General features: G+C 39.0%; 1 protein-coding gene across 4 annotated transcripts; it reads right to left on the bottom strand.

The window, feature by feature from the left end:
- Nucleotides 1-5139: 5139 nt before the first annotated feature.
- Nucleotides 5140-22394, bottom strand: LOC103718615 (Survival protein SurE-like phosphatase/nucleotidase). Of its 4 annotated transcripts, none has more exons than XM_039116199.3 (10): nt 21748-22394; nt 21104-21198; nt 18828-18895; nt 18527-18570; nt 14291-14368; nt 12496-12649; nt 11641-11817; nt 7449-7517; nt 7253-7362; nt 5140-5414 (listed from the first exon to the last, which is right to left on the bottom strand). In XM_039116199.3, the coding sequence occupies exons 1-9, from the start codon at nt 21888-21890 to the stop codon at nt 7255-7257; spliced, it is 936 nt and encodes a 311-aa protein (XP_038972127.3). In that variant the 5' UTR covers nt 21891-22394; the 3' UTR covers nt 5140-5414; nt 7253-7254. The 4 variants fall into 4 exon arrangements, with proteins under 4 accessions (XP_038972127.3, XP_038972125.3, XP_089786584.1 ...); XM_039116197.3 differs by having other exon boundaries at nt 5140-5436; nt 21748-22007; XM_089930458.1 differs by lacking the exons at nt 5140-5414; nt 7253-7362; nt 7449-7517 and adding an exon at nt 7974-8063 and having other exon boundaries at nt 21748-21967.
- Nucleotides 22395-23780: the final 1386 nt, after the last annotated feature.

The raw sequence follows: 23780 nt of genomic DNA, 5'->3' as shown, positions 1-23780 counted from the left end.
CTGGTCGGCATGTGGGGGATGTCTGAAACCAAAAAATTTTCCTTAAGTGTCAGACCAGTGTTAGCGAAAAGAAGAAATAGATAAAAACAAGACGAGGCAACTATTCTTACCCTCGAGGCGCGCCGAGCTCAAGCCCACGCTCACCAAGGCCTCCTTCCGTAGGAGCTCGGTTAGGTTGAATCCCTTCCCGAGGGCCCGTAGGGAATCCAAGACCCTCAGCTCCCTCCCCGAGGGCTCGGAGAGCCTATTGAGAGTCTTCAACCGAGGGTGCCCCCACCTCAGGTTGAACCCCCACGGCACCTCAGATGCAAGAAAGAAAAATTTCCCCTTCCACTCATGAATAGAGGAAGGGGCGCCCTGGAAGAGTGACATACCGCCCCGAAAGGCGAAGTATAGCCACTCTGCATCCGCCGGGTTTTTCTTTAATAAGAAACACCGGCGGAAAATGCTCACCGAGATCGGAATCCCGTGCGCGAGGCACAAGGACAAGAACCCGATGATGGTTCTCCACGAGTTCGGAGCAAGCTGTGCTGGGACGAGTTGATACTCCACCAGCAAGTTGTTCATGAACTCGTGAACAGGGAACCGCAGGCCGGCCCAGAGCGTCTCGCGGTAAATCGTGATCCGACCTGGGGGCGGCCGCGTCACCCTGTCTTCCGGCCCTGCAATTTCGAGATGAAACCCGGGCTGGAAGAAGAACCGGGAGCGGATTAACTCCAGCTCCTCCCCCGATAAACTTGACCCTACTTCCTCCGGACCGAGACCCATTTTTACAGAAAATTGAAGTAAACTAAAAGATGAAGGGAGTAGGTAGGAGAAGAAGGGGAACCCTAAATAACACGGGGCAAGAACCTACGGAAAGAGTCGCCGGAAATCGCTCCGGGGACCGTCGGCAAAGTTTCGTTGGGAGGGAGAATGGAGGTAGAGACGGCAAAAGCAAAAGGCAACCAAATAGGACTGTTAGGGCAGACTCGTGGGGTTTATATAGACCCCCCCAACGGCCCGGATTGGCGGGCTTAGTTTCCATCCCCCGTCCAGATAGCGCCAGGTGTCGACCCCGGAACCCGAAGCACCGCATTCATTCCAGATTGATATCTCGGGTACGCAACCGGGGCGCCGTCCCATCGGATCTCACGGCCTCATCATGGGCCCGCTAAACCGGATCACCTTGAAAGACGAGCGGACGTCACCCTCGCTCCCTTCATTTAATAAGCCTCAGGAACACGTGGAGCGCCGAGATAACCCCAGCCTTCCCGGATCGTTATTCCGCTAATACGAGATCGGAAACGTCCGACCTCAGATCATGCCACGTGCTCATTTCGGAGCGCGAAACGGCGTACCTATTTAAGGAGGCGGCTTCGGCTATGAGATCGAGGCGCCACCTTATCGGGCCCAGGGAGCCACATTATGAGCCCGCCATACAAAGTGATCTCGGAGATCTAAAGGGCGTAATCATCATCATGGCTGCTTCGAGATGCGTAAGGATGCAGACCCCGTCATAAGTTCGCTGTATAAAGCGATCTCGACGGGCCAAAGGGCGCAATCCTCGCCATAACTACCTCGAAATGCCTAAAGGGCGCAGACCTCCTCATAAATCCACCATATGAAGCGACCTCGAAGGTTCAAAGGGCGCGGACTTCGTTACAGAAGCTTTAAGCCGCGTAAGGGTGCGGGCGTGATCCCCTTCGGCCTCGATAACCACGATAACAACTTCTACTTCCCACGTCCGAGCCTGCAGCTCGAACTCGAAAGTCGGAGGGTAGTGTTGGGGGAATACGGTTTTCCTCCAGTAATACAGTAACCCCGCCACCGGAAGGCTACGCAACCGACGACCTCGGACGACTGAGGTCGGCGCCCGACCCCAGAACATCCGACCTCGGATCATCCGATCTAGAGGACTTCCGACCTCAAAGGCCTGTCTTTGTCGACCACCTACTACGGCCGTACCTCTCCGAGGTCCGGCCAAGGGCCATATCCTGCCACTGCCCCAGCATTTATTACGCATGATCCCTGCAAACCCCCAATTCACTCAACAATTAATGTGAATCTCCGGCCTACACAACAATTAATGCGCACCTCCGGCTTACTCAACAATTAATGCGCATGGCTCCTATCATCTACGGATCCCCAGTTCTCCACGGCAAGTCAGCTCGGCAGAGTCCTGTCAGCCATGATAAGTCTGACCCCGGCCTCACCTCCGACATCAGTGCAATTATTTACTTGTTCGTGCACCAGATCAAGCAACGTGCCGAGCTGTACGACGGCCTTGCCCAGTCACATCGCAGGTAAACCGCCGCCCCCTATAAAAGGGAACCATGCTTCTCAAGGGCGGGGGGGGGGGGGGGGGGGGGACGGAGAAAAAAACATTGCTGCTCTCATTTTCCTCTGAACACTGTTTTGCCCCCTCTGACTTAAGCATCGGAGGGCCGGCGCCGGAAGACCTGGCCACCGGCTTTTCTGCAGGCACCCTGACGGAGGACGCCGCCCGCCGACGGATCACCACTCCCTCGCGCCCGCCGACAGCTCCCCCTCCTCGACGGATGATCGCCCCCGGGTCCAATTTCCAGCAACAGTAAGAAAATAAAAACTTAGAAAGCTAAAAGCCTGTTTGCATATTCTTGCAAAAATATTTTGTAGGAATTGGGTGTACTGACCAGCCCAGCCTATAGTCTCATCCAAGTCCAAGCTCGTGGGCCATTAGTCTACAGGAAGAAAAAAAAAATCTATGGAGTTTTAGTTTTTCCTCCCCCAAGCTCTGCGATGGGGGTGGTGCATTGATATAGGTTATGCTCAGATGGGCTGTACAAGCCGATTACCCAAAGAAATCAAATAATGAAGCGAAGCAATTAAACTTATTGTAAAAGCAAGCCGAGTTGAAACTACTCATGGCTTATGGAAAGATTCCATCAAGACCTCAGAAAAAGCACAGGATTTGATGGCGTACAGTACATGAGAGTTAAAAAGGTGCTCATGGCATACAGTACAGCACCTAAAAAATATTATTTAGATTTTTTAATTCTATACCAAAAATTTATCCAGTGTATAGCCAACATGAATAAATGCACGTCCATATAGGTCCTCACATACGATCTTCGTTTAAGCTCTAACATTTTCGCTAGGCTAAGAGTTCAAATCCAATCACAACTACGAGCACCACAATTAACTCATGGTCAATTCCAATGGACCTAAAGTGCAATGTCTCCTAATCCATATAGGTCATAAGCTAGATCCACTCTGATACCATCTGTAACAATACTAGACTTTATCCCAAAAAACTAGCTAAAAGATATTATTTAGGTTCCTCAATCCTGTATAAGTATCCAAGATCTATCCAGTATATAGCCAATATGGGTCTAAACACATGCCTGCATGGATCTTCATATTAGAATTCAATTACAGACTCTAATTTAATTAGATGCGATTGAAATTATAGTTGTAACAAATTAGCAAGGACCTTTATTTGGATGTCTGTAATTGGAAATCGCAAATACAATTACAGCTATTTGGTTGTTTAATATGGAAAGACAGTCATCATGTAATTGAGCTGATAAAATTCTCCTAGAAATAATGAATTGTTCAATATTTTTATTACATTATAATATTTATCATATTATTTTTATAGTTATGATAGAAAATAAAAATACTATTAAATTATCATTGGATTGGTATAAGAATAATTATTATAGTAAATTAGTAATATGAATATAAAATAATTTGATACCATAACTACACATTATTTATCATATGCATTAAAATAAACAATAATTTTTATAATATTATTTTGCAATTATAGTTATTATAATAATATTATAGAATTGTGAGTGTTAAATATAATATATTTATTGATATTATAACGATGTAACATTAAAATAATTATGTTGTAGTAATATAATATTATTATAACATTATAAGGTACAATGCTAGAATAATACTAGTATATTATAATATTACAATATAATATTAACAAAATATAATTTTAAAAATTATAATAATAGTATAATATAATATTATAATACAATATTGCTATTATTGTAATTATAAACTACTAATAATATAATATGATATGATTATAATATTATTATAATAATATCAATATTATTGTAATATTACTATTTGTAATAATGCTATTACAACAATACAACATTAATGTAGTAATAATATTATAATATTATTATTTTATCCAAAGGATTTTCTAAATTACAAGATTCTTGTAGTTGGAAATGCAACTAATTTTGGCTATTATTATAATATTATAATATTACAAGTTTTGCTGCTTTTTATGATTGAACTGCGACCTACAGTTGCAATTGCAGGCATCCAAAAACTTTTTTGGGGTGTCTATAATTCCATCGCAACCAACTACAACTACAGTTTATCAATTGCAGTCAACTAAATAGCCCCATAGCTGCCAAAGAGAACAAAAGATGCTCAACAACAGATTACTAGAGGTACCAATGAGCACGAGTGCTCAATCCAAACGTTAATAGCATGCACAGTTTAATCTTGGATGGTACAGGAGCTATAGCATGTGAATGCACACCATAAGAAGCTTTGTTGAACAAATGATCTCATTTCATTTATATCTAATATCATCCATATAAGGTGAGACATTAATTTATTAAATCAGTCATATATCCAGATTTTTTTTTCTATTTGACCCTTCAAATTCATCATTTACGATTAATAAAATGACCGACCGTGCCATAGGAAAGCTTACTAGGTATATGCAAGATTTACCTCGAATTAGAATTTCGGGGTCTCACATGAGATACAAGCATTATGTATCATAATTATTGGAATTATTAGAACAGAAAAATGGATATGACTATATAGTTTTAATCTCACTAGCCGACAACTCAAAAATCATCATGATTTTAAGCAGATGGATATGCTCTGGTTCAAACCTATTCAGGAATGTTTAGGTGACATGTATGTGAAAAGTCAACAGTGTATAACCAACCTTGAGATGCATGATCTCTGTGTCGACACTGGAAAGTAATGTTGGTAGTCTACAAAGTTTACATAGACTAGCTGAAGCAAAATGCAGGATACAAGACCTTAGGTAAGACATTAAATGTGTACCAAGTGCTAAGATAAACTTGCTATCTGCGTTGAGACCAAAAGGAAAAACTCACTGTCTGGGAAAAGCTGGTGGTGTTTGGCAGCATTAACAGCTGAAGGTTACTATTAAATATCACATAGTAGAAAAAGTTTCAGTGGACATGATCCTCATACATGCAACTAAATCTTAAATGTATCAGATATGGCAGTCCACAACAGCAGCGATGAAGGGACAGCTGATATCCACAAGGACTACACAAGCCTGAAGCACAGTTTGCTTTAGTGAATCTCAGGTGGCAACCAAAATAATCAGGTAATTGATATCTTTAATGAACAGATTCATTTGCTGGGTCCTGCACAAAACAGACAAGGAACCTGAATTCGATTATCCTGATTAGTACATTGACATTGAATTGGATCTTGTGACAGTTGGAAAATAGAATGGATAAATTTAAATAACATATGAACTCTACAATCTATCGACAAGTTTTGCGGCAAAGAAATTCCCATGATAGTCAGCTTTCAGACAACATTTGCCATAAGCATCAATCAACCAAAATATTCCACTTAAAGAAAATTGTTTTCATAGGCGTCTTTCAAGTGAAAATTTTCAGAAAAAGTAGACTAACTTGATGCCAGTTTCTAGTACCGCAATTTTTGCAAGCAGGGGAGAATGAAGTTTACCACATCTAAGATCCCCATCAAAGAGGCAAGGGCAGGAGCATGTTGCACAAGGAGATTATTTTAGGACTGGAAATGACATGAAAAGAAGGGCAAAAATGTAAAGTTGGTGAGAAAGGCTAAAGATCACTCCTGAAGAAAGGTATGCATAAAGAAGGACATTCTTCAGGTATAGTTCATATGATGGCAACTACCAACCGCGAGTACAACAGTGTCTCCTTAGATCATCTCAAAAAACTACTGGGAAAGATTTCTATAATATAGCGTATGTTCCTGAAGAAAATTTTCTTGGTAACTAGAGTAAAATTCTCCTAATAATCAAAGAAAACAAAAGTAGAAGTCTCACATTCAAATCCATGCTCCTTGACAAAGTCAAAAGCCACTGATCATGCAATATTCAGTTTAACATGTCATATAAACTATTTCTAAAAATTAAAGATCTGGTGCTGGTAAGGAAATCTATTTTTGCATGCACGATCCCAGATCTCTTGCTAAACATGGCAACCTAATAAAGGAGTAAAAATGTCAGTTTTTAGAGACAATCATCCAAAAGAAGTGTCTGTAAATCTAGAAGGTGCAAGACCAGGGAACAAAGGTGAAGCAACAAAAAAGATTAAAAAAAATGAAGGAAGAAGAAGAAGACCCAAATAGTAAATAAGATTTTAGATGAGGTTACAACTAAAATGTGCTATTTTCTGATAATAATTTCAGCATTTTCACCTTCCATCAAGAGCTTGTGGTTAACAAGAACATTGCATAGTGGATAAGGCCTACTTGAAATAGTCTTGTGCATGAAGACCACATTGTAGATATAAGCATATCAGCAAATTGAAGGGTCAAAACATGTTGAGGGATGTTATCAACATCAAAGGCTGAATGTAGAGGATCATCTAACAGTGTTGAGAGAAGAGAGAGAAAGAGAGAGAGAGAGAGAGAGAGCAATGGTGATGAAATGTCACTGTCTGAACCCAAAGCATCTTGCTATAGGGTATGGGAGAGAAGATCAGAGAGGCCAGGAAAGGAGCAGTAACATGGGGATGACAACAGTGTGTATTGGGAAAATGAAAGCTATGACAGCAAATAACACCACGAATTTATCTCTTCTTTTAATTCCTAAATACAGTAAAATGTGCAGCAATGGTTATGAACTTAATGCAGATTTTATTCGGCCATAAATATATCCAAATTTCACATGGCTATCAAAAAATAAATAAATTCAAGAAATAGACTTAACAAATTACTGCAGCAATACGTTATCAATCAACAAGCTCTCTCTAATATATATTTTTTTCCTGTAGTTGAATTTTTCATTCTCCTCATAATTTGCTAAAAAAAAGTTTCAAGCTTTTCTCTGTTAATAACATAAAGATGCAAGGAAACTTTCTCAAAGAAACTCAATGATCAGCACATAGGCACAGGTCAGTAGTTCCTAAGAAAGAGAGAGGTTGGAAGGAGAACTGATACAAATAATTAGAATGGACATCATCTTTTGTAGAAGTATAGTACTCACTTTTATAAGGAGGATGATGAATAATCAGCCAAATGCAGCAGCCAATCTTTAAAGTAGGTCATAGCATCAGCCTCCGCATGAGAGAGGGCACCTAGAGGGGTGATTGTAATCTGGGAACATTACCAAGAATTTCCCATAATTAGTTGCTAATTTCAAATAAAACTATTAAAAAATAATAAACAGAGGGTGAACTAACATATCCTTCTTGAAGGGCTTTATGGTCTGTGTCCTCTGCTTCGTCCTCTTCCATCTTTCTCTTTGACAGCTGTTCAAAATGCAACAAAGTAAAACAGATGTTCATTCAGATTTTCTGTTAACAGGATAGCACTTTCACGCTGATAAGTTTTGCTAAGCAAATAAGAAAACATAAGCATGTCTATCTGTGTGCATGTGTGCATTGAACGAATATATATAAACATGGATGTATACATTATATAGAAGGGGAACCAGGGGTTTAAGCAAAATAATGGATAAGTTTCATTTAAGACGTGATGCCAGGCGAGTTTCATAGTGCAACACAATTTAAAAAAACACCCATTCAATAAGAAGCAGGATCTGAGGATAATCCGATATGCAAGACCATGTCCAGTGGTGATACAAAGAAAAGGCCAATGAATATACAGCAACACAACCAAATATTTTGCCATGCAATAGATAGCATCGTCTAGTAAAACATAAACTCAACTTTGGGTAAGTATGCCCCTCCATTCATAACAAAGAAAATTTTATGTCTCACCTACCATACACAAGAACTTAGAGTTGTCATTTGGTAACATGTCCATATCCACTTATTCAAAACCTGTTTTGATGCCTGCATCCATGTTATATGACAACACTTCCTTCCAATTATAAATGCTGGTAGAAATTGAAATTTCTTGCTATGAAGACATAGTTGCTAGAAAAAGTTTACCACATTAAGACACAACAATTATAAGAATCAAATCTAAAACCTCCTAGGGTTTTTTGCATAAATACCCTTCTAAAAATTCGAATTTGCGTGAATATCCTCTTTAAATTTATATTTATTTCTGTACCCTCATAAAACACTGTTTTTGCACAAATGCTCCTAATATAACGGTTCTTCTAATACTGTTAATAAAAATCATATTTATTTTAATTAGAAATAAAATAAAATTTTGAAATTACTTTTTTGTCCCCCATCGTGACCGCCTTATAAATTTTTTTTTGTACATTTACCCATTAAGAGTATTTTAGTCATTTCAATTTGAAACTATTAATTTTTTAACGGCATTAGATGACATAGGTACATATGCAAAAATAAAGAGAAAAAAAAGGATAAAATAGCAAAACAAGTGTTTTACGAAGGTATACATGTAAATATCAATTTTGGAAGGGTATTCATGCAAAATTTGATATTTAGGAGGGTATTCATGCAAAAAACTTCCTATGGAATTAAAAAAATTCCTTCAAATGGTAAAAGTGATGGGAGGGGTCAGAGGAGAAGAGACTAAAATGAGAGCACAAGACTTCAAGATCTCATGCAAAGAAGAAATGAGAGAATAAAGTGAAAGAGAGAGAGAGAGAGAGATCAAAACAAGAAAGATTTATCATGGTTTACATTTACAACCATCTGGTTCCGGGAAAATGTAATAAGCCAAAAATTGATGGGTCCAAAACAACAATTTTGTTCTAGTGTAGGTACATATAGCAATGAATAATGGAGATATATACAATAAAACTAATTTATTCTCACCGAAGAAGGGAGTTAAGGTCGGGCAGATTGTTAAGATGTAATTTATTTGGCCCATTAATGTATTGCTACTATGTTTGTTTGTTGTAACTTGATTTTTCCAATATCTTACTGAAAAACTTGTTTTCAAGCTATTAGCTCCTTATGTGGCAAAGGTAGAAACATGACTACTTAGTGAAATTCAATATTAGACACATTATATTTAAGTGACCTATCTTAGACCAAGGCTTTTACGTGCCAACCCTTGCTGATTGGCACATATTGTGTCTGTGTCTGACCAGTAAAGTCACCGCATCAGATCAGCATAGCACCCATCAAATCCTTTTAAAATAATTAAATAAAACAAATTTTTTAAGTTACTTTTAATTATTTTGGTATGCCTTGTGCCATTGGTACTCAAGTCATTGCCATAGACTTTCAAGTTATAAGATGACAAGTGTTTCACTCAAGTAAAAAACCTAAAGCTGATCTAACTCCTTGGTGGCTGCACTTCATTAACGGAGGTTGCACATCTTCCGTTGCATTTTTCATCTCTCATACTTTTCTCTATAATCTGCTTCTCCTCTATGTTTCTTTCTTTGTCATCATCTCTTGATTTGTGTAGAGTTTGCTCAAGACTCATCTCACCCATTGCTGTTTCTAGTTCTCTCTTGCAAACAGTGATGATGCTCCCTAAAGCAAAAAAATCCCCTCTTACTCCTGCAGCAAGCATCCTTTCATGTCCTTCCATCTTCTTACTAGTAAACACCATCCTTTCTAAACATGCTTATATTATTTTATTGATAACTCATACTTTAATCTAACCATATTTGCACCTTACTAATAGCTCCCCTTAACCCACCTTAGTTCCATGAAGCATTATAAACAAGGATTGCCAAACTGGCTGGTTTGACACGTATCGAATTGGACCGGTTGGTTACCAGCATGGTTCAACTCATATTTTCAAGACCATTCAGTGGTACAGCCCCTCGAATACTATTCATCAGCTCAGCCCTGAACCCGAATATTCAGCCAGTTTATTTTCATGATGGTTTGAGTCTTCAAGTGATTTAATTCGCCCCCCTACCCATCCACAATGCTCGCTATGGTTTAGAGTGCGCTCTCCCTTGCCCACTGCTCATGACCCCCTCCGCCATTCGAGGGTTTCGACCCTCTCACTGATAAGCCCTTCCTCCCTCCCTCTCCCGCACTCTCTCTTTCTCTCTCACACTTAGGGTTAGGGGTTGAGGGCCCCTCTCCCTTCCTCCCTCCCTCCCTCCCTCCCTCTCTCTCTCGCTTAGGGTTAGGGCTAGGGTTTAGAGAGCCCCTCTTCCTTTCTCCCTCTCTCTTTCTCTTCCTTTTTCTCTTCCTTTCTCCTTTTCTCCCTCTCTCTCCCCCTCTCCCTGTTTTCAATACGCCCTGAAATGACACAGTACAGACTCGTACCATACCGAACCAATTGCTAGCCAGTACACCCTCTAGTACCGGTTTAGCTCACCTTGTTTATAAATTTTCCATTTTAGCTTTCCCTTTTCAGTTAGCAGTGCCCATGCCATTATAACCGTACTTAGTTTTATCCTCAAGCAAAGGTTATTGCACTTCTTTTGTACGGCATTTTGAGCTAACACAAATTTGCTTTAGTATATTACAATGGTAGACTATTTCAAATTACATCTGTGCTATGTAGCAGGACTTGGCTTGTTGATCAACTTCTCTTTTGCTGAAATCTCCTTAAGTTGTAACTTGATTTTGATTATTTAAGATTGATTAACACTGCATATATTGCTGACATTTGTCAGTTCAGATTACCAGTAACTTGACTAGATGTTTTCCAAGTTTATTTTCATGTGCATGCAGCTCTAATAGTAGAAAATCACTAATAACCCCTCATGTTACAAGTTTGAATTTTGGAAAGTTACCATCCAAGAAACCTCTATGCGCACTACATATATTCAAAGGAAACCATCATGTTTTAGGCAAACAAAAATTCACTGGAAAATTTAATTACCAAATTAGCCAATTTGTAGAAAAAGATCAATGAAAGAAATAATTTTTCACCACTGTTCCAGTTTCACAAAATTTTGTTTTCCTACACAGGTCATCTGGAGACAAGTTAGAACACACCTGGTCCAAGCTCACTACACAAATATCATGTAAAACTTAATCTGGATCAGAATTATTCTGTAAAACGACAAGTATTCTTAAATTTTTGAGAAGTAACCAGGGATCTGCAAGTTGATTCGCTGCAAGCTTGACAAATTGGATTCTGATTTAATACTGCAGCAGTGCAGCTGCTGTTGATGCTTTTATTTAACATGGAGGAATGTTAGGCCTTGAAAAAAGGTAGTAAGCTTTGTTGACAATTTCTCAATTTATCTTGCCAACAGGTTGTCCGGAGCAGTTGCAGATGTGGCATAAAGACAATTTTTCACTCACTTTAGACACTAGCAAATAATTGGGATATATACGTTAAAACTATCAGTTCAATAAAGTACAGTTGTTGAAAGAACATAAATGCAATCAGCAATCAATCCAAAGGTAAAATCTAGTTATAAAGATTTTAAGCAAACTACAACAAATGGGTAAACATTCTATTGCAAGAATTAACAAAAAGGAGATAAGTACTTATCATGCCTTCCATATGCATAATGAAAAGTTATGCAAATTTAATATTTACTTCAAAAGAAAGCAAATTTACCACTCTCTTGAACAAAAGATGATTTTCTACTGGAACTGAGGCATTCTTTTCAGAGATTGGTGTCATGTCAACATCAATATTTGCTGTTTGATAGCTTTCCATGCTTGGTGTGTTTTCATTTGTCTGCTCCCACCCAATCCGGACCATGGCCTTCCCCTGTTTTGTGATCTTAAATCCCTAATGGGAAGGCAAGAAAAGCAAGAAAGAGACAGGAATAAGATGTTTACATCATTTCTCGAAAGTAATCATCAAATGTTTCATCATTACCAAATCAAAGTAAATTGCAGTGAAAAAATAAACAACTATATTTAATTGATTGTTCAATAACCAGTTGCAGAAATATCAATGTTGCATAATTCAAATGACATACATGTAGAACTACAGGTAGAGACCTATACTCCATGTTGTAGCATTAAAGCTAAAGATATAAATAGCCATGTCAGAGGAACACTTCTATTTGCCTTGGATTGGTTTCAAAAATGACGCTAGGGAAATGGATGAAGGTAGTTGTGTAAAATCATAATGATGCAAAGGTGCCACCAGAGGGTTGTGTAATGGATGCATGCTGAGACAAATAAAAGGAAAATTAAAGAAGGAAACAAGCTGACTGTATAAATTCTGACAAATGTTTTTTTTAATAAAAAAAAGAAAGAAAAAGCTCTGCAGTCCTTTTTTGGCTTTTGGTCAGCAGGAAACTCGGACATGGATCACATTTCAGATATCAAGATGCAGTTCAGGTCAAAAATTGCTAATCTATGAAGAGCGGAACATTAATTCCTAAGATATAGGGATTATTAAAAATTCAAATAGACTAAGCATGTTATGCCCTTTCAAAGGTTTGGTTGCAGAATTTACCTTGTGATGTGCAACATCTGTTGGCACGTCTATATTCAAAAATGAACCTTCAGGGTATGTCTTATTTCTGAGGTCAGTCAACACAGCATTTATGACAGGCAAGCAAACCTCTGCAGCAAGTTTGAGGTCATTGACAGTGCTCTTACTGCCCATCCTGAAAATTTATTGTCCCAGTGATACAACAAGAAGCACAAAGCTAATTCGTAACCACCCTACTCTTGCTCACAGTAATGAATACAAGCTATGTCATGAAATCTGCAGAGTAATAAAGCCATAACTAGATATAAAGTTTAAAATGATTCATGTCCAATTTGACCTAGCCAATCACAAGCACAGTTATCTTCTATAATTCCACATCATATGTAATTAATGCTTTACATGATCAATTCAGAATCAGATTTATGGAGACTTCTTTGCAATCTGCTGGGTCCACAACCAATATGAAAAGCAAGCCATTCCAAAACTATGCAACAGGAGCTTTTAAGTGACACATAGCACAACAAAAGAAATGTATCCTGAACAATTTCAAAATTTCATCATCATCCAAGCCTTTCACCATAAAACATGGGATGGCTGCAAAGAACAACTCAAAGTAGAGAAGGCACCGTTGGAGGAATATGGAGATGTCGCGACCAACTGCCAACCTAACGTCAACCCTCTAAAATAGATACTGAAATCTTGGCCAAGAAAAGTTTCGGCAAGACAGAGGCCTACTGTAAATCCTATGAAACTAGGGGTTCTCCCTTATAGGTTGCACTTTAAACTCAAGCAAGAAGGGAGGATCTTGTATGATTCCCTTAGACTTGCCAAGAGTCTAAACGAAGTCTTTTGATGATGACATCTGATATAAGGAGCTGAGTTCATCTCAAATGCACAAATAAGCCAAAGAGCCAAATAAAATGCAGTCCCATTAATCAATTTCACAAATTTAAAGCAGAATGTCTTAAGAAAGTGCATTTCACTATAGTTAAGCAGGATACACTGATTCATTCTGATAACCTCAAATTGGAATATCCTTCTCAGTCATGAGTACCAACCTAGCATAGGAAACTATAATTTTTTTTGTTTGCGAGAGTGGTGCCATAACTTTGCTGAACAAAAAAACTTTTAATTTAGAACAGCCAAATTATATGGATCTTTTCATCCATTTCTATGCAAGTGTAAAATCAAAGCATCACCCTAATCCTTTTCCTCTTGAGGTTTATGGGGCAATCTAAACAGTACAGCCAACGCATCCACAAGTTTCTGTCATGAGTTCTAAAAAGTGAAGTTTTTATTTCCAAATTAGTGATGGAAGGATAACTTATAAAGCAAAGTTTCTTCAATAGTCGTATACTTGTACATCAAATAAGTAGCAACAGTGTGATGCTAACACCCTGGTGACATGTAGATATCCAGGAAATATGCAAAGACTGACTATAAACTAGTCAACTAGTAACAGTGATTAACTTTTGTTATGGTACTATCCATTCACACAACACCAAAGGAAAACCACGCTACCAAAGAGGTCATGGTTCCAACATTCCTTAGACAAAATAATTATACCACCAACATACATGGACAGTTTCCAGTCATATGACTTGACATGATATACTTTATAAGCTGCATTTGATAGTATAATTTTGCTCAAATGATTGAATTCCGCAAGCAAATAAAATTGAAGATGATGCTGATAAACTCATATCAGGATATATCAAACAAATGCAATATCCTAACAGAATTCTTTTTCTTTGAATATGAAACTACAAGAAAAGTTATTAAGATTTCAACAAAGGCAGAAACATCTTAGACTCACCAATTATGTGATATAGCTAAAGCAGGGACACCATATAAGAAAGCCTCCCGAGCACCAGCTACTGTCCCAGAGTAAACTCTAGAGTAATAAATGAGAAATGCTCATGAGAGTGCAAGAAATATTTTGAATATGAAGTTTGAATTTACAAGACTATGTTGTTTTAACTTTTGACTACCAACCAACAACACAACATTCAACAAGAATTTGTAATCAAGCTGAAAGATTAATGGATAAATATGTCCATATCAATAATGCAATACCATATTATCAAATATCCAGACAAATGGGAACTTCAATTTGCTGAATCTATGGAATTATTGTAAAAGAACAACTTTAGACAGTGAGGACCAAACAAAGAGGTTCCAGTCTGGCCTTCCCAAGCCAATCCAGAATTATTAAGCAATTTATAATAGCATATCTCACATTGATAAAGCGTATATCTTTATAATTTGCCAGAGAATATGGTGCATAATTTATTTATAAGTATTGGTGCAAATACAGGAGGGAGACATCAGGCATAAACTCTTAGAGACAGAGATCCCTTTATCCTACAGATGTGAAAAATACTTAAGAGTGTGGAAGAAGGATGCCAAAAGGAAGAAAGTAATAAGAACAAAAAAAAATGCTAAAATAAAATCAGCACAGAGAAAAGCAAGGATTGAGCAAAACTCCATTCATCACCCTGAACTGCTCAGCTCCTGATTTGGGAGTTCCAGTTTTGCATCAACAGATCAGATTTTTTGCAACCAAAAGTCTTTTTGTTTCATTCCAATCATGTAACCTAGCAAATGCCTTCCATGGTAGCTCGTCTGTCTAGTCATTTCTAACCTTCTTCAACCATCAAACAAACATCAGAAGCTCTTACTGGTGAACCAGGGACTAGTTGTAGAATATGGCCATTATTAAGCCGGAGAGCCAAGGAAAAGGGATGGCAAGTTAGGAAAGGGATCATATCTCTCATCCTTTATATGGAAACAGCAACTACTATGCAAGCACCACCTTTCATTTTACAAGCAAGGACAAGTTAAATGTGGTCATAGTAGATCATCAACAAAAAAGTAAAAATCCTGAAAGGAATCGAGAGATTCCAAATTTTCATCAGAGATCGGCTACCACGTAAACCTGCATTCTTACAAGATAAATGTTGTATATCATAGATTGAAGGAGATTCATCATCTCTAACAAATAAGGCTGCAAATGGGTCGGGTCGGGTTGACCCCCGACCCGACCCGACCCGACCCGACCCGTTTTGGAGGACCCGTGTGACCGGTCGGGTCCTAAAATTAGATTTGTTCCATTATTCGGATCGGATCTGGGTTTACTGAATTCAAACCCGACCCGAACCATTTAAAATTTGGGTAATTTTGGATTTTCAATCCTACGACCCGCCCCGACCTGACCCGACCCGAATATGTAATTTTGGGTTTAACCCTCTAAATCACACCAACCCTATCAACAACACCAAATCTACTTTTGTGCCATGTCCCGTACTAGTGGCGCAGGACCACCATTCAGCACTGGGTCATTGGTGACTAGAAAAATCTCACGTATTGTCTGAAAAAAAGAAATCTCAAAGAAAATAGTCACATCAGTACAGGGTAATAGTCCAAAGCACAGGCCCCTAACCGTGGCACCCAAAAAAAGAAAAAGGGAAAAAAAGAGAGAGAAGGTCCCATGTGATAGATGTGGCATCCAAATGTGGTGTAAAGGACAGTGACAAACAACACCAATCTTATCACAACACCTGGCAATAAACTTTCTTTGGCATCAAAATGTTGGACACCAGAGAACTTAGCATTCAGTAACCCTTGCACATGGCGCCACATTGGACTTCAGACTAAATCTCACACGTTATTTGTACCAAACAAAAGAAAAGTGTACAACTTTGATTTAGGGCTAAATCATGAATTGTCTTTGCAGTGTTGAACGGATCTCACATCAGTTCTCAATTTGGAGGGCAATTCATGGGATTGCATATTATTGACTGTCACATTCTACAATCACCTTCTAAGTGATTGAAAGTATAAGATATCTATCTACCAAAAAAAAATAGAGGTATTGTGTAGGGGAAGAGGGAAGTCATGGATGGGTTGATCGTTACAAATAATAAGAAATTTTTTGCCAAGACCTGAACCCGACTCAGACCCGAACTGGATCTGAATTTTTTGGGTTGGGTCGGGTTATACATGGACCCAACCCGACCCGAATGACCCGTTGGGTCAAAATTGTAGCCGTGGACCTGAACCGACCCGACCCGATCTTCTATTGGATTGGGTCTAGGTCCAAAATTAGGACCCAAACAAGGAATCGGGTTGGATCGGGGTCACTCATGACCCGGTCCGACCCGACCCATTTGCACCCCTACTATCAAATCTTTCAACTTTTATGTTCCTTCTCATGCCACAAAAAAGGAAGCAAGTATCACTTCTTATGTTCATGTTTGCCAATGATGATGATATCACATGGTACCACACCATGCCGATGTTTTACATGAATAGTCTGGGAAGAGACACAATCAAAGAAAACTAAACCATCTGCAATCTTTTTTTAAGAAAAAAAAGGGTTATCTTCTATTACTTTCCAGAAAGACATCAAAGCAATTCAGATATTGGCCACTTCCAGTTAAAAAAGGGACACCATCATAAGATCTAGGAAGGGTCAGATGTACATAGCCTTAGCCCTGCATGCAAAGAGGCTATTTCTGTATTTCAAACCCATGGCCTCTAGGTCACAATAGAGCAACCTTATTGTTGCACCACGGCTCACCCTCTGGCAAGGATTGTTGTTTCAGTACCAAAACCCGTACAGATTGCCTGACAGCATGGTTCGATACGGTACCATGCCATCCCATACGGAGCCCGTATTGACACAATAGAGCCGAAGGAGGGCGAGGAAGAAGGAGAAGGGAAGAGAGGAAAAGAGAGGAGGAAGGGAGGGGGATGGCCGGAGGCCAAGGAGGGCTGGGGAGAGAGGAAGAGAGAGAGGGAAAGGGAAAGGGATGGCCGGAGGAGGGCCACGGAGTGCCCAGGAGGGGTGCTTTCCGATTTCACTTATAATTTTCAAAATAAAAAAGGTCTCCCCTCGGGGCCTTTGTTTTAATGAAACAAAGGAACCGAGGGTAGAGCCCTTCCTCTGCCCCTCCTCCAGCCATCCCCCTTCCTCTCCTTCTCCCTCCCTATCTCCCTCTTTTCCTCTCTCTCCTTCTCCCTCTCCCCCACCCTTGCTGATTTCTCGGATCGAGGGTCAGAATTGTACCAGTCCACCCTCGGTACAGCTCGATATGCCCTGAATAGATAGTTCGGTGTGGTACGGTAAACCTTACTCTCTAGCAACTTCTAGCTATTTTCTTAGAAAAATAGACATGTTTGAGCCGCATCATATTTTTAGCCAATTGCTTAATTCTAAGAATGCTCCTTAACAGTTACAAGACTTTTACACAATTAACATTAAAAATAGCTTAAGCAATCAGTTCTATAGCACTGTTTACTAGTTTAGAGTAGTCAATAACAAAGTATCTTCCTAGAAATTTGTTGGTCTCTTGGCTTCTTGACTCAAAATGTAGCTTCAAGTGAAACTACTCCAATTTCATCAAGATAATGTAGTTCCAAAGAAACATTGTTCAGTTATTGACACGAGTAATTAAGACCAACATATTGAACTAGTGTCATTCTTAACAACAACTAATACAACCTATGCTAAAAGCTCACCTTTCTTTCATGAATCATTTTATATCTTCTTTAAATAAAATTGCTTTTCAATTACAACATGAAAAATGCCCAAAAAGCCAAAATCATCTGAAATATAGCAGAACTACCAAAAATACTTTATCCAATGGCTAGGATAAATATCCCCAGAAATTAAAATTCTGATCCTTGTAGTCCATAGCGGTCATCCAAATATTTATGTAGCAACAATGGCATTACAGTTAGCCATTGTATGGTTAAAACACTAGAATGGTTGCCTGTTCTCTTATGCCAAATCCGCACTAAAGCATTAGCCTGCAGCTAGATATGCATTTTGTCAGTTTTTTATAAGAAAATGCTGTGGTTTTGAAAAGACTATGAAATCCATATACGATCAACTAGTAAGTATAAGACCAACATTCTGCTCAATTTATCAAACAGGATCCCTCTTCCACGTACAACAAAAGTATCAGAATGATTTAGCTTCTAAGTAAAGTTCATGTCAAATAGAGTAGCATATGATTAAAGAAAGCATGAATGACTTGTTACTAACACATGATATCCACAATTGCAACCAATGTTGATGCCGCTGATTACCTGCATCATGTAGCAGTAAATTAATGATTTATCAAGTCATTTAAACATTCCAATGCAAATTGTTTGGAGAGATGTGTTCTTAAATATAATTCATATTAGCTAAGAATAAGAAAGTGGCAAGACTAACTGAGAATGTCAAGAAAATTCTACAAGGATAATCATATCAGAATATGTTGTAATCTAAAATTTTTCACGCAGCTCAAGGATGATAGTATAAATTTCTCATAAGCATGCCTATATATCAGTCTAGAGCTTACCAAATCAGGAATTATACCATCAAAGAGCTTTCCAGAAATACCCAAAGAAGCAGAATCTGCAGGAGTTCCTGTAAATTACAGAAAAAAAACTAATAATGAAGTTGTTTTTGATATGTTTTATTAGACTGCAGAATATGGTGAGTGCCAGGTAAAAGATTGGTTGAAAAAAAAAGGTGCATGGTCGATGTTTGGTTGGAAGCTTGCTAAATAAGAACATATTTCCTGATCTCTAATTGGGAACAAGGGTGATGGTATGACCGAAAACAGGTAACTTTTGCAAATAAAATGAGAAAACCTATGAAAATAGAAAAGGACCAAACCAAATTATTGAAGACAGGTAACATAAGCAGCATTTCTAACCTAAGAATGATTTCTTTATTTGAAGTCCGCATCCAGCCGAGGGTCTCAGCAAGCTAAGCTAGCACAAATGCCTCAAGACATGGGGCAGTGAAAGCATATCCATGCTCCAACCAAGTCTTGGACCAAGCTCAGCTGATTAGGCTGAGTGAACCTAAGTTGTGCATGGCAGTTCAAACTACACTATACAAATTAGCCAGTGAGTTAAATATAATAACCAAGCCATCTATTTGACTTTCTTCATAACTACATGTATATCATGTAAATGTCCAAGACTTTTATGCTCTCAGCTTCTTGATGATATTGAACCATGGGTCAATAATGTTGTAAATACCTTAGTTCGATGGTCATATTTGGAATGATCAGGAACTAATACAAAATTTCAAATTCCTCAGATCCACTTCAAGTAAATGACCAAAAAGAATGCTTTTGACATACCAGGTTACAAAATTATGTACAGGGCAGGTAAGTAGAAATTAATTCAACTTCTATAATATACTGAAGATTCCTTGGCAATCATTTCTAGATATCTGGAAAGACTAGATTGGTGTTGCTGTGTTTTCTCTCCACACTTAAGAACAACAGCAATAGTGCTTCTATCTGCTATACTGAAAAAACTCATGTTTGTGCATATATTATACTACTGAACTGCATTTGCTTCAACATTTCACAAGTTGCCTCAAATACATATGAACAAGGTCCGCCGTACCGGTACCGGTCGGCATACCGGTGGCGGCCCGGACCGGTACGAAACCGGTCCCGAACCAGTGGCGTACCGGTCCGAATCGGTCCCGTACCGGTTCTTCAACAATAAATTATCGCTACCGGATTCCACGCTGATCCGGTACAGGTCCCAGGCCGGACCGGTACGTACCGGCCCGTACCGGCCGGTACGGCAGACCATGCATATGAACAACGAGAGATTAAGATGGACAGCTTACTTACAGTTAATATGTGGATCATATAGAGTCCCCTTCATGTAGAATCATTGAATGCAATACCTTGTTGGCTGAAATGGATAAATATATTTTGATACATCCCATTTTCTTACGACACTTTTCAAAGGACTAGGAGACTCTTTCCTTTCTACTATCTTGAAAAAAAAATGATTATATTTACATGAATTTTGAGCCCATTTCATTTGGAGGTATCATGGGTTCAATTATTTTCAAGTTTCCAGGTTTGAAGCTTCTAGCATTTCTAATATTATACCTGGTTGAACCGTAGACAGAATGCACAAGGATAGTGAAATCACTGAAGCGGCATTTAAAATGTCCCAACTATTTATTCAGAGGCTATCCTATGGTGGTTTCTAATCATGTTTCTCTTTTTGTTTCTGATGCATAGAGCACATTCAGGTCCTCCAATTGAGGATGACAAAAGTCCTTAATTTTCTCCTGAGGGCATGCTTGGCAGGGCTTTAAGAAAAGTGTTTTTATGACTTTTAAATTAAAAAAGCAGTTTCTGAAAAAACAGGTCTCTGACAACATTATCAAGTTAACATTATTACAGAAAGAATTTCCACAAGAAGAAGAGTCAAGAAAAAAACTTTTAGGAGAAGCGAAAAAATCTATCTTTTGGCTTCTTTTCTTTTTATAAAGCAAAAGCAACACCAAACACGCCCTAAAAGATTTCAATTAAAACGTAAGGACATCCATGCCACCTCCATTCCCATTTGGTTGACAAAGGATGATCTGCTCTATAGGAGATAGTTGATTCATTAATATACAGTAACCAACCTTTCCATCCAAGCATTACAAAGCAACTCATAAGTTGCAAATGACCATGGGGAACTTCCTATGCAAGATTGCTTTAAGCTATGTGCAACTTTTCCAATGAAAGATTTTGACGGGAAAACCACTTAGATGCAACTCAAAAAGATTCACATGAAACATAAATAACTTGGCAGAATGACAAACCTGAAACTGCAAAGGCTGCAGCACCTTCAATTTCAACACGTTTGGCACTGAGAGGATGACGCCACGTGACGCTATGGCTAACACCTGACTGGTCCCTGTAAATTATTGACGAAGTAATAATGATGATACTGAAATTACCATGTCAGTCAAAAAAAAAGTGCCTTTGGATTGCTAAAAATAAAGAAGAAATCAGTGCTAAGTGTCTAAGTAGATGAGTGATATAAGATTCAAGAACTTGATCAATCTAATTCATATCTCCTACGGATACAGCACCAACGCCATTGTAATGAAGATGAGTACGAGTGTCTGTGAAGGCCATGAGATCATTGTGAAACGTCGACAATCTCCGATTACAAAATTGTGCAAGCCGCTCCTTGCAGCGAGGCAATATGTTATTACTAGCATTACTGTTGATATTAGCAACAGGCATCACTGCCCCGGACTTATCGAATTGGATTTATATACTTTAAAAAAAAAAAAGTTAGATGGATACAAACGCCGGGAAACAACCAACAACCATTCCTTCATTTATATGTCCGACAAAAAATCCAACCAAGATCGCATGCCATAGAGGTGATATAAAAAAAAATTCCAAGTTGCGTGTAAGGGGAATGGAAAGGATGGAAAGGAACGACGAGACTCACGAAGCGGGGGCGCAAACAAGAACACGGTAGCGATCGGTGGCGACGAGGAGGTCGACGAGGAAGCGCAGCCCGGGGGCATCGATCCCGTCATCATTGGTGATCAGCACGATCGGTTTCGAGATCGCGGCCGCCCTGCCGTCCATCGTTCGTCGGCCAAGAGATGGGGGATGGAATAGGAATCAGATGGTTTGTGAGGCTAATGACGAGGGTTCTTCTCCGAAAGGGAATAAATAGAATGAACGAATACGATGGGTTCTGATGGCACAAGTCCGTCCGCCCGATACGCGCAGAGAGAAAAAGAGGAGGATGCCGGCACGGGACACGGGAATAATACCAGTGGGATAAAATAATCTCCGCCCGTCCCGGCTGGGCGTCAAACGCAGCAAAAGAACGCCGACGTGGCAATGCAATGGCCGAGAAGAACGGAAAAGACGTCCTCATACATGGAAGAGTGATCAGATAGATTTGATGGCTCGGTTGAGAGGGCGTGGACTGCGTCTTTTTCCGTAATAGTCATGGATGTCGGCATTGATTCTTGTTTTTCCATTTTTTTCCGGTGTTCCATCCCACAGCATTGGACTTCTTTTCTTTTCTTTTCTTTTTTCTTTCTTTTTTTTTTAATATATTTTTAACAACGACACCCACACAAAACGTGCAAGCATACGGCCAACAAAATCAAAAGGTAAAGCTAACGAAGAGAAAAAAGAACGGACGATTGGTTCTCCCTAAAAAAAACTTTCCAAAATGATGAGTCTACTCAGCAGTACTATTAGACTTTCAATAGATATGGATGGCTCAAAAGAGCCACGCCCTCTCACTAGTTTGAATATGTCATAAAGCAGCAGCTGCCTGCCAACATCGCTGTGCTGGCCTCGAACCCACTCAGTCACTGTCGCTTTCAAGGTGAATGCAAATCACACCCAAAATAAGCCTCGCATAGGTGATGCCCTCCCACGCAACTTTAAGCTCTGCTCCAATGATAATAGGTGATGCCCTCCCACGCAACTTTAAGCACTAATAATAGTAGTGTTGAAGATCTGCTAGCCCTCGACTGCCATAAGTTTGGCATTGTGATCTCTAATAATAAAGCCCACTTTTCTGCTGTCTCCTTCCTCAGTAACACTATCGTCGAAGTTCATCTTAAGAAAACTAGGAGGTGGAGGTTCCTAAAAGATGAAAGCAACCCTAGTCGCTGTAAAAGCTGAGCAGAAGTCCTAGATATCACTAGCCGTCCCAAGAGAAACCACCACAACGGTACCAATGATCTCCGCAGTATGAAGTAATGCTCTGTTCACTATTATCCTTAGGTGCATCCTATTTTCAAAGATTTGGGCATTCCTATCTAACCATATGCGATAAGTCAAGTAGGCATATCTAATTCTCCGCCCCACGATGCTGAGCCTTTGTGAGGATACTTTTAAAAAGCTAAGAAAAATCTCAATCGATGACATACCCTGCCACGAGTTGGAAAAGACCGTGGTGCACCTCCAGATCTTTGCCGCTATGTTCTAGTTGCATAGACCGGCGTAAGTTTCAAAGCTAGATTATTGGCAACAACAATGTTAGATTTGACTGCATGGCTTCTAACATCATAGCTCCTGAAATTTCTACAGTAATTCCATCTTGATTTTGATAGACATGTCATGTCTAGTTGAAAGGACTCCTCATCATATGGCAGTACCTTGAGGCTTTATCCTTTTTATTTGTCTTTTTCCTGCAGAATTATCTCTTACATTGGAAATCTTGATATCATGTCTCTCTCACGCCCTTCTCAAGCAAATCTCTACGATATATAATACAAAAACCTCTATTTATGATCCAACCTATGTAAATCTACTGATATTATCCTTTTCTGTCTTGGGTACAGCTGATTGATATTTTAAACAAACTAATTGAGTGTATCATTGGGATCTTTTTTATATTTGAAGGGAAATCAAAATCTCTCTTCTTGGATCAACTATTACAATTGGAATTTTGTTCCAAACTATTTTAGCATAAACCTAACAGAAATTTTCCTTTGAAAAGTGTTTCTA

Source organism: Phoenix dactylifera, chromosome 1 (genome assembly GCF_051530095.1).
Source record: "Phoenix dactylifera cultivar Ajwa chromosome 1, Ajwa_hap1_PhDact_Kaust_v1.1, whole genome shotgun sequence".
Taxonomy (NCBI): Eukaryota; Viridiplantae; Streptophyta; class Magnoliopsida; order Arecales; family Arecaceae; genus Phoenix; species Phoenix dactylifera.
The sequence above is the reverse complement of the archived record's forward strand: the minus strand, read 5'-3'. Positions and strand labels throughout refer to the sequence as shown.